General features: G+C 45.9%; 1 protein-coding gene across 1 annotated transcript in view; it reads left to right on the top strand.

The window, feature by feature from the left end:
• The first annotated feature begins 1,822 nt into the window (after nt 1–1,822).
• Nucleotides 1,823–18,470, top strand: part of LOC142776511 (tubulin epsilon chain-like) — a 44,119-nt gene continuing 27,471 nt past the window's right edge. Inside the window, exons 1-2 of the mRNA XM_075880314.1 lie at nt 1,823–1,908; nt 3,995–4,074. Coding sequence (XP_075736429.1) covers nt 1,884–1,908; nt 3,995–4,074 — 105 coding nt within the window. The 5' untranslated portion in view covers nt 1,823–1,883. The remainder of the gene's footprint in view (nt 1,909–3,994; nt 4,075–18,470) is intronic.

Here is an 18,470-nt window from a genome sequence, read left to right as displayed (position 1 = left end):
TGATTTTATCCCCTATGTAGAGTAGCAGGCTAGAGCGAACTAGCTCAGGCCGACCTCTCTGCCTTCTAATAAATTCTCACTCTCTCTCTCTCTCTCTCTCTCTTGATTCGGCATGCACATTACCAGGTCAACGAGGCATCACTCACTTTTCCGTGGTGATTTCGTGCGTAGCTTCACTAGTTTACTCATTATTTATGTGCATTTCATAGCTCAACTAGCTCACAGAATGTGTAGATAGCCGCTTCTGTGACTGCCGACTGTTTTCGCTGGCGCACGGCCGGCATGCTCTCGCCTTTGGTGACTGTGAACGCGACAGGCTAAGCAACAAAATGTACTCTAGGGCTGCCAAAGCTATATTTTCAAAACAGCTGTCTCGCTGTAGTGGGTTTCAAGGTTTCAGCAACGCGACTTTTCGAACTATTATTATTTTGCGCTCGTAAACAGTTGTTTGACTATTACCTCTGCTAACTTTCTTCTAAATATTGCAAGTACGTCACTTGGCTAATAAAATAACATTGCTTCCTCAATCTTTGTTATTTGTATTTCTTTTATCTCACATGCAAAGAGGTAGATACAATAAAGGCGCAATAACATTGCGTGATAATAAATGAACGTAGCAGGTCAGCAATAAGAGAAATGTTAATTTCGCGCCATGTAGGGCAAATGCGCAACGTCGCTATCACTTCCGGTTGTGACGTAATATTTTATGTTTATTTTTTGCTGTTAAATATCTTCTCCTCACGTAAATGGTGACGGAGGCCACGAGCCGCCGACTACTGGATTGATGGGCTTCTACAGCTACCAGTGTACATATACCTTGGATTCTGTACGACAAATAGGCGCTCGAACAATCGACGACTATGTCGAAGCAGTATTTGCTATCATAGTGGTTCCTAACTCGGCTAAGTTTATGATGCCCTCTCGTTATCACAGTTCGTGATTACTTCCCGCTCGTGCTAAAATTCTAAAATTCTCGTCACTTGCATAAGCTTATCACATGTGAGTCATGCTGTTTAACCCTCGCTTCTCACAATTATTTTGTCGGCTGCTCTGCAATCTCTGATAACGTTGTTCTATGGCTCACGTAGACGTTTTGGCCATTCTTTCAGTACCTATTATCTTTTATTAGTTTCGACTTTCATTACGTAATCATCGAATTCTTTAGAAAAACAGTGGCACATTCAGATTTGTAGGAAAAAGACATCAATTGTCTAACGTCTTCTGCACCCCATCTTGTTGTGCAGGGTATGGCTATTACACTGTACCCTGCATTGGGTAATAGCCATAAGAACAGGTGAAAAAGAAGAAGAAGAAGAAGAAGAAGTAGCAGCGGGAGTGTAATAAACGCTAAAAAACAATAAGAACTCACCTGCCGGGGCCAACACCCTGCAATGGGTAATACCCATAAGAAGCGGTGAAGAAAAAGAAGAAGAAGGAGAGTGATTGCTTCCGATCTGGGATTCAGCCACGAGAACAATTTCTATGCAGTTTGCAAGTACCTTAATGAAAGTAAAAGAATTAGGCTTTTAATTGCGTGATTAATATTCCTGCCGAAAATTCCAAAATACACAGGAGCTTTGTTTAATCACGCTGATTTCTGTTCAAGTTAATGAATGATTGTACGATCTGAACAAGTCACAAACAACTATCGCACTCCTTTCATTCTGCCTAGGACGTCTTTTATTTTTTCTTTCTTTTTTTTCCTGGTAGGTGGTTTCAATATTGAATTGAAAAAAAAAATCTTACTGAAATAAGTCATCAATTCTTGGCCGATCCCCCTGAGTGGGTACGAGCCATTGTTGTGGAATCATCATCATCTTCATCTTCACCAGCAGCAGCAGCGTGAGTACGTCTTGCCTCTGCGTGATCGCTAGGTCTACGAGATGACGCAGTCAATAGTCGTACAAGGTGAGTTCATTCTGTCTATAAAACTTTGTAAATCCCACGCACAGCGAAAATCAGTGGTATGCAAAGCACGAATGAGGAAGGCTGATATGTCACCTTCAAGTCAGCACAACGTAAAGAGGCGGACATAAATTCTTCGTACACGACTACCATGTCATGATTATCATGTTTGAATGCGTCATTTACCTTCATCATTTATTCACGTCCATGGCTCACATACAAGAGACCAAATTTGGTATATGTTAATCTAGTGAAACGGCCGCGAGCGTGCTATGAGCGCTGTCATGTTTGAGATGACACGGAAGCATACCATGATTATCATGCTTGAACTTGCCATTATTCTTCGTCGTTCATTCACGTCTCGTAATACCATATTTGTATATGCGGAACTAGCAAAACGGCCAAGAGCACGCTATGAGCGTACAATGTAATCATGTTTCACATGACAGGCGTATTGTGGTTATCATGTTTAGACCTGTCATAATTATCTTCTTCGTCTATTCATGTCATCTGATAACAAATTTGGTATATGTGGAGTTAGCAAAATAGCCGGGAGCACGCTACAAGCGTAGAATGTAGTCATACTTTAAATGACCCACATGTTATGATTATCTTGTTTAGACATGTAATTTACTTTTGTCATCCATTCACGTCACCTAATACCAAATTTGGTATCTAAGAAACGAGTGAAAGGGCCTCGAGTGCATACTGATCGTGGTATTTTGCCATGTTTTTACAAGACGCGCATTTATTGATTATCGTGTTTGCAACGATAAAATACCTTCGTCATCCATCGACGTCATGTAACACAAAATTTGCTATATGTGAAGCCAGTGAAATGGCCGCGAGCGCATTGTAAATGTGGCATGTAGTCATGTTCTAGCATGACAGGCATCTTATGAGTTATTGTGTTTTCACCAGTCATGTACCTTAGTCATTCATTCACGTCCCGTAATACTAAGTTTCGTATATGGGAAGTTACTGACACGACCGAGAGCGCACCGTGAGTGTAGCGTGTTGTCATAATATACATCACTCTTGTCATGATTTGCCCGTTAGGGTTTTTAACTTGTGTTCCCCATGCAGTCATGTGATACCATACAGTTTTGCAACAAGTATTGTGAACCAAAATACCGCAAAAGCAGCGAGACCAGGAAATGTAAATCCTAACATTCATGACATGTCTAATGATTGTCATGTTATGACTAATCAGTTAAGCTCGCTCTACCGTCATGATATTGCTTACCAATTTTGGTATTGATACCATTATCGTAATGGCTAAGAGAGTTAAAATTCGTAGGCGTCTCAATAGATAGATAGACATAGTTTACTAAAATTAACTAGAAAAGACCCTGGCGCTGCGATCGCTCAGGGACCATGGGAATGATGGACAGTACAAGAATTTGCCTAATCTTCGTTGTTAATGGCTGGTTTCGGTTTCGTTTTCAAAGAAAGGACGAACTATTTTAAACTTTGTGACCTTATTCGAAATGGTAAACCTAAACGTAGAAGGTGATGAAGCGCAACCACTGAACAATTGATGATTTTTGTTTTGTGAAAAAAGACCTCCAAGCCACACGAACACACACGGAGCCAGAAGCAGGCGAAAAGTAAGAAGATTAGAAGAAATATGTCTACCCATCATTTGCATGCTCGCTGAAGCGCCGTGCATTGCAACCAAGGAGGTTATAATAAAAGATTTAGTATAACCTTTTTCGTTTCAGCTCCCATAGGCACTAGCGCCAGAGTTCCCACTAGTCGTCTGTGTAATTATTCTGTTTTCTTTGAATTTCCGAGTTTTACTACCCTTTTTATTAATATTATTCTTGTTTTTCAGTAGATGTGCACATAACTATAATCACTCTGTATCATTTTGAGCCCGCTCCTGTAAGAGCTTGTTAAGAATTATAGTATGAATAAATAAATAAATAGTGTACATTAGAAAACTTTAGATAGATAGATACGCTATCTAGATAGGGGCCTTATAAGGTCCCTCTGAAATTGTGTCTTTTAATATTGTCGTGCATAAATGCCATTATATGCAGCGTTCTCCACATGCTGAAACAAACTCCTCATTACGGTTTTACAGTGGGCCAGTGCGGGAATCAGATCGGATGTCGTTTCTGGGACCTAGCGCTCCGCGAACACACGCTGCTCGAAGATCGAAGTGTAAGTCACTCTGCTATCGCACAAGTAAACGCCTCGTCTCGTCACCTTGACGCCACCAGTTTTTGTCAGGGGACACCCATTTTCAATCCGTGTGTTTTGAAGAACGGGATGACGGTAACGTAGTTTACGTCGCCAGCGCGGGGACGGAGCCCCACTCCTTATAGTACCAGAGCCGGTTCGCGTATTAAGTGTCAACCACAGGCACGCGTATGGTCGTGTCTACGCGTCAAAAGCATCAAATGCGCCTATCGGCGACGCCGTCGGAGGTGCGAGGGATCAAGCCAGGCTTGATATTTTCGCCGCGCGTACAGCGCTTCGTATGCTAGAACTACTACGAAACTACAAACGACTGCGAGCGCTGCAAGCGTGACGCGGTTTTGTGCCGAGTTTGAGCGACGCCGACAAATCCAGTGAATGCCGGTCGGCTGTGCTTGCGCCGGTCCCGAGTGCGATAGTCAGCCAAGCGAAAACATCGCACAGACTACTGGAGCATGTCGGTGATATTGCGCTTAGATCTATGCTTTTCTGTACTAAAAACGAGTGTAAACAGACTGTGGAGGTTCGAAGCTTTGAGCGTGAGCCCTCACTTACCGCGGAGGATATTCAGATCGGTGTTATCTGCATCCAGCACAGGCCTCTACCATCTAGTTCGTATGAACTAGCACATGCGAGGCACATCGGCTGAAAAAACTCTATGGTAGCTTCCGTCGCAACATAGACACCACATACGACGCCCGAAATATCGCGTAGTTTATATGGAGGAGTTATTATCTGCACTGTGTTTGTTTTCAACATCAGTATTCATCATCGCTGAAAGCGAACCTCCCACTAGCCAACACATTTCCGTGATGTGAAAACGTACGTACTTATATAAGTGTATTCGCGAATTGTATGACGCGGAAACATTCGTTGGCTTCGGTGCAAATCGTTTCCGTGTGTTACCAAGATAATAACAAGCGTGCGCTGATTGGTAGCAGTGCGATGTGACTCCGTGTCGGGTACCACCGTCGCTGACACATTCAGCTGTCAGCGTTCTCATTTCCAGTCACGTACAAGATATAAACTTGAACGGGCATTGCAGTGGTGATCTAAAAAGAAAGTTGCATGATTAAGTGCTTCTGGTATTGCCTGATAATTCACTTCTCGATTGTTCTGCTTCTCTGCGACGCTCAGTAGCACATACGTTATTTGGAAGCATTCTAACACAAAAAATCTGAACTTCTATTTCATTCTAATACTCATAGCTATAGGCATACAATGACGCTTCTCCGTCCTTTTACAGTTTATTATAATATAACACGCGTTTTGTTTACAGCTGGACAGATAACTGAAAATCTTGTGAGAAGCACCTGATTTGAAATTAGCAGCACGATGACACGATAGTTGGAAGGGAAGGTCACCACGTGTTTGCAAATAATGAATGAAGGTTCACTAGTACTGCACTGCACTTTGTTCAGAAAAAGTGCAAAAAGTGCCTCATGTGACCTATGAGGCCATTCAGAACTGTGCATGTATTTATCTGTTCCCACAAACTGTAATGAGCTGAAGAATTATGAGATAGATTCAAATAATGAATCTGTGTACGTGTTTGCAAAGAGTGCTTCATTTCAGTTAAGTTTTTTATACACATTACCTTAAGCATATTGTAACGGATATAACAACCTCACAACCGGGACGTCCTATTTACAAGGTTTAATAAGGGCGAACTTGTGCCCAAAGCCAAAAGAACTACACAGTAGCTGGGAGAAAGCAGCGAACGCTCGTCGTCCTCTTCTTCTCTTCTTTTCCGCTGCTCGGTAGCAGCTCGTGCACAGGCTGGGCCGGCTCGTGCCTTCCGGCGGGCTTCATGAGTCGTAGCGATGCCGTCAGCGTTCCTCTTTTAACAACGTCTGCGTTGTACTGCGCCTTAACAATTCCTCGTGGCATTATCCCCCCTCTCAAGCGGCATCGCCCCGATGCTTGCGATGAGGCTGTTTTTTTTTTTTTTTGTGTGTGCAAGTTTGTAAAAATGAGGTTGCAGTACGTCAAGGTATTGGGGTGGCTAGGTTTGGAATCGGTCGTAGTACGGTTTCATCCGTACAATGTGTACACGCTCCGTGGGATTGCGTCGCCTCGAATGCAGGTGGCCTGCAGGCTTGACTTCGTAGACGAGGTCATTGTGTCGCTGTACGATCTCGTAGGGGCCAAAATACCGTGAAATGAGTTTTTCGGAGAGGCCTCGTCGTCGTACTGGAGTCCATATCCACACTTTGTCGCCAACGTCATATCGCGTGTCAAGTCTTCCTCGGTTGTAGCGGTCGGCATCGATGCGGTGTTGGTGGCGTATTCGGTATCTTGCTAACTGGCGGGCTTCTTCCGCTCTTTGTAGAAAGTCGTCAAGATCGGGGGGGTAGTCATCTTGGTCTATTGGTAACATAGCATCCAGTGTTGTGGTAACAGCACGACCGTAAACTAGTTCAAATGGGGTGATTTTGGTGGTCTCTTGCACAGCCGTATTGTAGGCGAAAGTGACGTATGGTAAAATTTCGTCCCACTTTTTGTGCTCGACATCCACATACATGGATATCATGTCCGCTAAAGTTCTGTTAAGGCGTTCGGTCAGGCCATTGCATTGAGGATGATATGCAGTGGTTTTCCTATGAACAGTGTGAGTCATGTTGAGCAGGCACTTCAAAAGTTGCGCCGTGAAAGCCGTTCCGCGATCGGTGATTACAACCGTTGGAGCGCCATGTCGCAGGACTATTTTGTGTACGAAGAATTGGGCCACTTCTGCTGCCGTTCCTCGTTCCAAAGAGTCTGTTTCGGCGTATCTAGTTAAATAATCAGTGGCCACAACGATCCATTTCTTGCCGAGTAAAGATGTCGGGAAGGGTCCAAGGAGGTCCATTCCAACTTGGCGGAAAGGCGCTTTCGGTGGATCTATAGGTTGTAGAAGGCCCGCTGGTTTAGAACGTGGTGTTTTTCGTCTTTGGCACTCGCGGCATGTTTTGACGTAGTGTTGCACTGAAGCTAGTAGCTTGGGCCAATAATAATGGAGACTGATCCTTGCAAGCGTTCGCGTCACACCCAAATGTCCAGATGTGGGCTCATCGTGACACGCTCGAAGTATTTCTTGTCGCATAGTTGCTGGAACGACAAGCAGGAACTTTTCGCGGTTGGGCTTGAAGTTTCTCTTGTAGAGAACGTTTCCTCGGAGGCAGAACAATGCGAGGCTTCGAGAAAATATACGGGGTACTTGTACGTCAATTCCTTGCAGGTGTTCGATAAGCGGGAGTAATTCTTTGTCTGTACGTTGGAGTTCGGCTATTTGAGTGGTCTCGACAATTCCTACGAACGGAAAGTCGTCTTCTTCTGATAGTGGTGTGTCTGTAGGAGCCCGTGACAAACAGTCGGCATCGGTATGTTTTTTGCCAGATCGGTATACGACGGTTATATCGTATTCTTGCAGTCTGAGGCTCCACCTTGCTAGTCGTCCAGATGGTTCCTTTATGTTCGCCAGCCAGCAAAGCGCATGGTGATCGCTGACTGCCTTGAATGGTCTACCATATAGGTACGGCCGAAATTTACTGATGGCCCAGACGACGGCAAGGCATTCTTTTTCCGTGGCCGAATAGTTTGTCTCTGCTTTTGTTAGAGTCCGACTGGCATAAGCTATCACTTTTTCTTCACCTTTCTGCCACTGTATTAGAACGCATCCAAGGCCGATGTTACTGGCATCTGTGTGTATTTCCGTGTCGGCTGTCTCATCAAAGTGAGAAAGAATCGGGGGGTTTTCTAACCTCTTTCTCAATTCGTTGAAGGCGCTTTGTTGCTCGTTTTGCCACTGGAAAGGCACATCTTCTCTCGTAAGTCTCGTTAAGGGTTCTGCGATCTTTGAAAAATTTCTCACAAATCGTCTATAGTACGCACATAGACCTAGAAATCTCCGTACTGACTTTTTGTCTGTTGGCACCGGAAACCTTGCGACGGCGGCCGTCTTATCAGGATCAGGGCGAACACCTTGGGCGCTGACGACATGCCCAAGAAAACGAAGCTCTTCGAAAGCTAATCGGCACTTCTCTGGCTTGATTGTCAAATCTGCCGAACGGATTGCCTCTAACACTGACCGAAGGCGCTTGATGTGCTCCTCAAATGTAGCCGCGAAGATGACCACGTCGTCTAGGTACACTAGGCAACACTGCCACTTCAATCCGGAAAGCACAGTGTCCATCATGCGTTGGAACGTTGCCGGCGCACAACAGAGACCAAACGGGAGAGCCTTAAATTCGTAAAGTCCGTCCGGGGTAACAAAAGCAGTCTTTTCGCGATCACGTTCATCAACCTCGATCTGCCAGTATCCACTTTTCAGATCTAGTGATGAGAAGAACTTGGCACACCGAAGTCGATCTAACGTGTCGTCGATGCGTGGAAGGGGATATACATCCCGTTTAGTCACAGCATTCAGTTTCCTGTAGTCGACACAAAACCGTAGCGTGTTATCCTTCTTCTTGACAAGCACCACGGGAGATGACCACGGGCTGTTAGAAGGCTGGATAACATCATCTTCAAGCATTTCTCGTACCTGCTTCTTGATGACTTCCCTTTCCTTAAGGGAAACACGATACGGGTGCTGGCATACCGGCCTGGTTGTCTCGTCCGTTATGATCCTGTGTTTTGTAATGCTCGTGCGCCGTACCTTTGAACTGTTGGAGAAACAGCTGCCAAATTCCCGCACGAGGTCGTATAGCTGTTGACGTTGAATCTCTGAAAGATTAGGATTTACGTATATTGTGTCGCAGGCATCAGATGGAAGTTTCACATTCGGTGACGTCGTTTCAAGACTGCATATTTCTGTCACTTCACAGAACTCATGAAGAAACGCTATTGCCGTCCCTTTTGCGATGTGCTGGAATTCGTTACCGAAATTCGTCAAGAGGATGTCTGTGCACCCGTTTCGCAGCTGGATAATCCCTCGTGCCACACAAACGCCTCTTTTCAAGAAAACATCCACGTTGCTCTCCGCCACACCCTCGTAGTCGCTGAATGCATCATTATGCACGAGAACCATTATACTGCTCCGTGGCGGTACAGTCACATCATCGTCGACGACGCGCAGTGGAGTGGTACATCGTTCATCTGATCGTGCTACCTTTAAAGCTTGCTCCGTCGAAAAGGACACGCTCGACCTCTGTAAATTGATAATCGCACCATTAGCTTGTAGGAAATCCATTCCCAGTATCACTTCCCTCGAGCACACAGGCAGGACGACAAAGTCACCGACGTAAGTGAAGCCCCGTATCATGACCCTTGCGGTACATCGGCCGGAAGGGGTTATGAGGTGACCACCTGCAGTACGTACTTGAGGTCCACCCCATTCGGTCAGAACTTTCTTGAGTCGCTTCGCTAATTCGTAACTTATCACAGAATAATCCGCACCAGTATCGATCAAAGCATTGAGCTCTAGTCCGTCAATCACCAACGGCAAGTCTGAAGTAATTTTCTCTGTACTGCACTCCTTTACCTGGAAACAGTCGTCGTTATCAGGCTCGTACCGCAGTGGAGGATCTTCACATCCCAAGTCGCCAGCGGCCTCGCCTCCACAGGTCGCCCTCTTCAGTTTCCCGGATTTGGGCTAGGCGAACGCTGCCTAGACGTGCTTGGGAAGGGACGTGGGCTAGACGAGCGGTAGCGCATAGGGGATGGTGAGCGTGGTTGATGACGACGAGGCGGGTCAAATTCCCGACGTGAGCATAGGTATTCTTCAATCTCGGAAGGTCTTTCGCCGTTTCGCGGACACGGTGCATTGATGGCGAATCCCCTAAGACCAGCTTGACGATATCGGCAGAATCGGTACAGGTGGCCAGCCTCTCCACAGTGGAAACACAAGGGCCTACGTGTGGCATCTCGCCACACATCGCTCTTCCGTGGCATCATCTCTCTCGCACGAGGTGGAGTGCGTGTTGCCTCTACGATTTCAGGCGGGCTGCGCATTGTCTGCACATAAGTACTTGGTGTCTCGATCGGCGAACAGTGCAGAGTAGGTCGCCTGAGCACCTCGGAGTACGTTACCGCCCGTCGTGTCGCCGGCACATCACTCCGCGGCTCCCGCATGGCCTGTCGAATTTCGTCTCGGACAACTTCAGCAAGAGACAGCTCGGGGGTGACATCAGGTGACTGCAGTTTCCTTAATTCTTCCCTGACAACAGACCGGACGAGCTCGCGCAATGTGTCAAGATTATCCACGACGCCTGCTGAGTAGACTCCTGCGGATGCACCGGCTACGTCGCGGTTGTACTGTCGGGCTCTCTGCTGAAGCGTCGTTTCGATGGTTGTTGCTTCCGACCGAAACTCAGCAACAGTACGGGGCGGATTGCGGATGAGTCCCGCGAACAATTCTTGCTTTACCCCGTGCATGAGGTGGCGCACTTTCTTGTCTTCCGTCATGCCAGGATCAGCTCGCTTGAAAAGGCGGGACATGTCTTCGATGTACATCGCGACAGTTTCGTTCGTTCGTTGAATCCGTGTGCGGAGAGCTGCTTCCGCCTTTTCCCGGCGATCACTGTTGGCGAACGTACTCAGTAGCTGCCGCCGAAACTCTTGCCACGACGTCAGAGATGCCTCGTGGTTTTCGTACCACACTCGTGCAGAGTCTTCCAACGCAACGTAGACGTTACGCAGCTTGCCTTCCTCGTTCCACTGATTTAGATTTCCCACTCTCTCGAAATGCTCTAACCAGTCTTCGGCGTCCTCGTATGGGTCACCATGAAACACCTTTGGGATGACCGGTTGGCTTACGATGAGTTGTGCCGGCGTAACTTGGCTCGTCATGGTGGTGGCGGCGCTTGTCTCCGTCACCGATGCCCTTGATACAGAAGGGAGTGGCCCAAATTCTGGCAACTCTCCTCGGATACGGCGGCTGACTCGTTGGTGCACCGGTGTAAGCTCCACTGGTTGCGGCTGGTCAGTGCTTGGACTTCGCTCTTGCGTGGGGCTCGGAATCATGTACCCCGCACCTCCACCAGAAAATGTAACGGATATAACAACCTCACAACCGGGACGTCCTATTTACAAGGTTTAATAAGGGCGAACTTGTGCCCAAAGCCAAAAGAACTACACAGTAGCTGGGAGAAAGCAGCGAACGCTCGTCGTCCTCTTCTTCTCTTCTTTTCCGCTGCTCGGTAGCAGCTCGTGCACAGGCTGGGCCGGCTCGTGCCTTCCGGCGGGCTTCATGAGTCGTAGCGATGCCGTCAGCGTTCCTCTTTTAACAACGTCTGCGTTGTACTGCGCCTTAACAATTCCTCGTGGCAATATTCAAAGAGTCAAAATATTCCGCTTAGCTTTGTTAGAAACTTACTAAAAACTTCTATACAGTGCTCTGGCGCAACCCTATGACCGATATCTGTCGTATCAAAATTTTGGGCACGCTTCATTGTATTACAGGGTATTTAGACTACTGATGACATGTGAAAGCCTTCCACGGAGTGCTTGGCTGCAATCTTATAACAAATATCTGTCTCATCAAGAAGCTTCAGATGCGTTTTGTAGATGTAAAGGATATTTAAACTACCAAAAAATTGCAAAATTCTTCAAGACAACACTCATCAGATATCACAGTCCAGTTTAGAGTGATTTTAGCGCTCTCTAACACCTTCAAATAAAGTTTAAAAACACTAGAATGATATACTTGGTTTGGTTCGTGATACCAGTGTGTCTGACATTTTGGAGGCACTTGTATCATAATAGTGTTCTATTTCTCACACTTTTTACCGGGATGTGATCAGGGGGTAGTGATATTTGTTTATGTTAGCACACTTATTGTGATATTATTGTTAAAATTCCTTAATTTTGTAGTTATGTACACCACTACTGCAGTAGCCTCGCATTGGGCTGACATATTTGGAAATAAATAATTATACCATCCGAAAGCGCTCTACCCTGTGCTCGGTTCTAATCTTATCACTAATATTTAGTGCATCATAAGGTGTATGGTGTGTTTTATTGAATTGGAGAACATTTTGGCTGCAGACAATGTTCGAAAGCTTTCCATACAGGGTTCAGTTCCAGTATTATGACCGATATCTGAGACTTCATGAAGAGTTTGGTGTGGCTTGTCGCTTTAGAGAATACTTTAACTACAGACAACATTCAGAAGTCTTCCATACAGGGTTCAGTTCCAATACTATGTCCGATATCTGTGACTTCATGAACTGTTGGGGGCGGTTTGTCGCTTTAGAAAATACTTTGACTTAAGACAACGTTCAGAAATCTGCCATACAGGGTTCAGTTTCAATATTATGACCGATATCTGTGACTTCATGAACAGTTCGGTGCGCTTTGTCAGTTTAGAGAATACTTCGACTAAAGACAACATCCACAAGTCTTCCATAGAGGGTTCAGTTCCAATATTATGACCGATATCTGTGACTTCATGAACAGTTGGGTGTGGTTTGTCGCTTTAGAGAATACTTTGACTAAAAACAACCTTCACAAGTTTTTGATACAGGGTTCAGTTCCAATATTATGACCAATATCTTTGACTTCATGAACATTGAGATGAGGTTTGTCGCTTTAGAGAATATTTTGATTAAAAACAATGCCCACAAAATTTCCATACAGGGTTCAGTTCCAATATTATGACTGATATCTATGACTTCGTGAACAGTTGGGTGTGATTTGTCGCTTAAGAGGATACTTCGACTAAAGAGAAGGTCCAGAAGTACTTCATACAGGATTCAGTTCCAATATTATGACTGATATCTATGACTTCGTGAACAGTTGGGTGTGATTTGTCGCTTAAGAGGATGCTTCGACTAAAGAGAAGGTCCAGAAGTACTTCATACAGGGTTCAGTTCCAATAATAAGACATATATCTGTGACTTCATGATTAGTTTTTAGTGGTTTTTCGCTTTAGAGAATAATTTAAATACAGACAACATCCAAAAGTCTTCCGCACAGGGTTCAGTTCCAATAGTATGACCAATCTCTGTGACTTCATGAACAGTTGGGTGCGGTTTGTCGCTTTAGAGAATAGTTCGACTAAAGACAACCTTCAGAAGTCCTTGATAGAGGGTTCAGTTCCAATATTATGACCGATATCTTTGACTTGATGAACAACTATGTAGAGTTTGTCACTTTAGAGACTACTTTCATTAAAGACAACATTCAGAAGTTTGTCTACAGGGTTCAGTTCCAATATTATGACCGATATCTATAACTTTATGAGCAGTTGGGTGTGGTTTGTTGCTTTAGAGAATACTTTAACTACAGACAACATCCAGAAGTCTTCCATACAATGTTCAGTTGCAATATTATGACCAATATTTGTGACTTCATGAACAGTTGGGTGTGGTTTGTCACTTTAGAGAATACTTTACTAAAGACAACGTCCAGAAGTCTTCCATACAGTGTGCAGTTTCAACATTATGACCGATATCTGTGACTTCATGAACTGTTAGGTGCGGTTTCTCGCTTTAAAGAATACTTTGACTTAAGACAATGTTCAGGAGTCTTCCATACAGGTTCAGTTGCAGTCTTATGATGAGAGGAAATTTCCTAAGCATTTATCATTCAAAATCCTCCACACTGGGCACAATTACAGTCTTGAGAAATCAATCCGTAACATCACGAAGATTAGGGCGTGGGTTGTTGCATTAGAGATGGGTTGTTGCATTAGACAACATTCAAGAGCTTTCCATACAGAGTTCACTTGCAATGTTATGACCGATATCTGTCACATCATGAAGTGTCAGGCAGAGTTGGTTGCATTAGAGCTCATTTCCAATATGGAAAATGCCCATAAGGCATTCTACACTGTATTTTGTTCCCATCTTATGACCAATATATGTTGTATCAATAAGAACCAGGTGTGCGTTGTTGCATTAGAAGATATTTCTAACACACACATCAGCCGAAGGTCTGCCAAACTGGACTCAAATGTAGTCTTATGACTAAATCTTCAAATCATCACGTTTCAGGCGTGATTATCAAGTTAAGTGCTATAAAATGTGAAGTGTAAATGTACTGAGGGTTCCAGCACATTCACGTTATTATTAATAAATTTGGTGGTGCAGGTATAGAAACCCGGTGGCTTATAAACTTGATTAGGAAGGCAGCCGCCGCCTCATTCACCGAAGAGAGGAGAGGGGTGCAATGTCTGCCCCATATAATAACATAATGGGGAGGGGGCGCTAAGTCAGCCACTACATTGACATAGTTGGAAGGGAGATGGGGCACTGCGACGAATTTTCACACCCGCCCCCTCAAGGAGAACCCTGCACACGCCTATGATAGACGTACAGTATCCTAGACGCGAGTTTTCATGCGCGGGAGTGGCACACGCACCGATGTTGATTTCTGGGGCATACCGCTGTAGTTGCTTTGCTCACTGCGATGTCAATTATTTCTAAAATAGTCAGAACTGTGGCGGCCGAATGAAGCACTACCAACATTTTAACGCGCTAATATATTTTCGGCGTCGTACGAACCTATTCCAGTTCAGAACACGCTGTTCTGTGCTGAACTAGGACATTTTCAAGCCAGAAGATCAAGCAACACTGTGGATCGGCCTTGGGTGCGTGGGCGTCAACGCGGTTAACGCGTGCTAGTAGTTGCGCGCCCTTTTCCTCCACAGGCGCAACTAGACACTGTGCCAGAGGTTAGCACTTCACGCAGTGTGCCTGTATTTTGAAATGCTGGCGCCGAATCGCACGCGAGAGCAAAAACAGAGTGATGAGCGTTCCAGCACCTCCAACAGTAGCGCTTGCGCGCTATTGGTTCCTCGCTTGACGTGACGCGGCTGGGCGAGCGCGCGTTTGCAAACGGACGCACACACGCATGGAGCATTGTACGGCACTCTTTGCGGCTGTTCACTTGTATAAAAGCACCCCCGGCCTTCGGCGCGCGAACGTTGGGAGTGTGGTTCTTGCCCTTTGAAGGGGGAGTGCATAGTCGGCACTTTACAATGACATAATAGTGCCGCGCCCGAAACAAAGAACGAAGACTATGTGCGCGCCAACAGCCTCGTGACTGATGAGAGATGAGAGTGACCTTCACTCTCATCTACCTGTACCCTGAAGGAGAGCTGTGCACGCCACGTTCTCTACATTTTCTTTCTGCGTTCCCTTCCCCTCTCCCTAAAAGAGCTAAACTCAACCATGCTTCCGCTATGGTCGATCGAACCAACTCGCAACTTTAGGGGATTATAGGGGGCGCCACAAGAAAACCGATATGGCTGTCGATGCGGTGATCCCCTGCATGCGTGGTGCCTTCGTCACAGGCGTTCTCACTGCGTGGTTGCCGCTGCTTTTGGCTGGGATAATTTTCCGTGGCATTTAAATTGCCATCTGCAGCTCATGCTAGAGTGCATAAAGTGTGGGACACGTGGAGTGATCTTTTACCGGATTCGACGTCCAACGCGCTCGTGCAGCAGCCGTTTCAGTGACGTTGCGTCACATTGCATTGCCGGATGAGGCATCCAGTGTGAGTCAAACTTGGCAGATTTTTGTTATCCACTCAGTCCGCCGATTTCGCGGCCGAATATCATCCATGGTGAACAACACGAGAGACAGGTGAATAGGGCCGCTTTTGCTACCGATCGTTTCTTTACAACTATGATCAACTTCACCGAGGGTGCCGGTTTCATGCCAGCGAAGATGGGTTACAGTAGTTTCATTAACAAACTAATGCTTAATCCAACAAACTTGTGCTCCAGTATGTTACTTATTCAAAACAGTGCCGGCTTACAAGCTGCGAGCGAGCTTGGGAACCACGATGCTTGGACATTTTGCGGGCAAACATGCGGCACTGTAGGCAATCTCGCCAAACCGGATTCTTTGCTGCAATCTTCATACCATTGTTGTGGAGAAAACTGCTTGCGTATCTCGAAGCAGGCATAAGACTAGAAATGGCAATCACGTTGATGAAATTGACGTGATGACAATCACGTTGGTAAAAACCGCGGCGGTGCCGGGGCAACCTGCTGCGCAACCGACTCATGCTGCTCGCATGTGCCAGTTGCGGTGAGCTGTTACGTGTGTTTCACTCGCGAAAGCATAGTTGTATTTAGCATGTTGTTGTAACTCTCCTCCCCACTCCAACTCAAAAGAAAAAAAAAAGAAGGCACTTGCCACTAGCCGCAAGATTAGGCACCATGGTATAGCACAGCACGCCTAGGGCAGTGTTGCTGACTTTGGTGGCACGGGCTAGATTGTCGGCTTCGTTGATGAATTTTGATAGGGCCAAATGCAAAAGAACAAACAGGTACTAAACTTCAAGAGCACTTCCTAAGTGGCCAAAATGACTCCCATAGTCCTTACTACACCGTCTCAACACTCATCGTATTGTGGGTTTAGTTAAGAAAATCGAAGCAGTTCTGTTGCGTCCCAGAAGTGGCCTCATTGTTATTCTGACAAGTTTCAAGATGTGCAGTGTGATAGTCCATAGCTTTACTTGTCGCCAGCCGAAAAGAAACTCAAACACGCTTATGACGCCTTTCACGGTGCGGTTTGACCATTGCAGCCTGAAGCACACACAGTTGTTCTTGTATTATTTGCCCATTATTGAAGCTGAAAGGTACCATAACCTTGCATCAACAAAATTTATCGTACTCCTTTTCCCGCATGCGCAAGAAGTTGTCCGACAAAACGACGAAGCACGGCTGGCACGTTGTCGCCAGGCAAGTTTTCATTCTATCGCCCTATCACAGTTTTCGCCGGTTGCCGTATGCCTTCGCCAGAATAGCTGAAAATTGCAAATTAGCACGACTTTTACAAGCTACTCACCACGGTTAACTAGCGCTCATACTTTTCACGGGTCAGAACCTTTTCCTTTTCACTTCTCTTTTATTTATTCCGACCATGTTCTCCTCTCTCTGTCTCTTTTATCCCCATCCCCCTCGAGTGTTTTTTTTGTTGGGTGTCCTCCCTGAAACAGTTATTGCGCATTCCTCTCTCATTTTTCTACCTTTTCTCACCAAAATTTTTTTCTGTTTAAATAAATAAACAATTACTCATCTGCAAAGGCTGTAAAAAAGAGTTCCTCTTTTCTTCAATTAACCACTTTATCATCCGTGCCATGAGCAAAGTGGACCCTCACTTGCGAGTTAAAATTCTAACGTACCACCTAATCCTCGAGCTGGTTTCGATCAGCAACGTGCTTCCAACTGGCATGGAGAACTTCACGAGCGTTTCGGTGAACGACGTCGATCTGACCGACATTCACGTGCAAAATAGACGCCAGTTCTAAATGACCATCTAACGCGCTGAAAGGCCTCCGCGTCGACAAGTCACGGCCGACAAGTCATGGCGACAGTGATCCGTCACGGCCGATAGATCCCTGTGGTTCCGAAGTACAAGTCATATTCAGAGAAAACACCCGGTGTTCCTTCTCACTAATTCCCAAACAATACTGAGCTGTGCGGCAAGTGGCATAAGAATATTGCGAGAGACAACCTCATCAGCAACGACAAGTCCGCATGGACAGTCGTATACAGCACACTTGCACGATGATGACTATGTGCCTGCGTTCCGCATCAGAAAATTTACTTCTAAATGCGCGCGCGCCTTCTCTTTTCGAGAACTATATCTTCCTGCGTGAGTTCAAGTGCATAAAAGCCTCGGAAAGATCCTGCTTCATGAGTTTGGCCCTTACGTCAAACATCAAGGAAGCGAAAGGCGGACACCAACGAAAAAAATCTGGATGTCGCAACTTCACAAGACGCTTTTTCCGAAGAAGCAGCAAGTGCTTGAACCCAAGCATTAAACAGCGACGCTCATCGGGTGGGTCGACACCAGACAATGATAGGACGATTCCGCCAATTGCGCTCCCAATAGTCGCACCATCGTTCAAAGTGCGAGAAAGTTCAGCGATTGCTGAAAGAAGAAAATAATGCCTCCCAATATTATCACCAAATCAACCACCACGCATGCGTTAAGAAAATTGCAGCAGATGCACAGAAAGGACAAAAATGGCCGTGTTTTTTTGCATCAATTACAATGTGACGAAAAAAACATTCAGCGTACCCTGACGATATTGTAAGGGGTGTGTGGTATGCCACTTTTTGTCACAAAGAGGCTGCGATCATGCGCGCACTTCGGGGCTTGTGACACAGCCAGCAAAGTGCACTCTTCATAGGTGTATAGGTTCAAGCCCAGCATCATCAGGAATGAGCGATGTCATAAACCATCAGTGTGACTTCAATGATTAAGCAACTCGTTTTTCAACGCGTGGTGAGTGGAGAAGACGCCCCAACTCATGTGCTGCCGGCGATCGCACTGCACGGGGCAGCGGGAGATGGCTAGGGAGCCTACATACGCCGCGCAGCGCCTTCGTCGTTTAGGGTGGTGCCACTCTTTGACACAGCTCGTGCCGCCTCCCGCCGTCGGGCAGCGTAGCCAGCACACGTTGCCATAGTAACGGGG

The sequence above is a fragment of the Rhipicephalus microplus genome, chromosome X (genome assembly GCF_043290135.1).
Source record: "Rhipicephalus microplus isolate Deutch F79 chromosome X, USDA_Rmic, whole genome shotgun sequence".
NCBI lineage: Eukaryota > Metazoa > Arthropoda > Arachnida > Ixodida > Ixodidae > Rhipicephalus > Rhipicephalus microplus.
The sequence above is the reverse complement of the archived record's forward strand: the minus strand, read 5'-3'. Positions and strand labels throughout refer to the sequence as shown.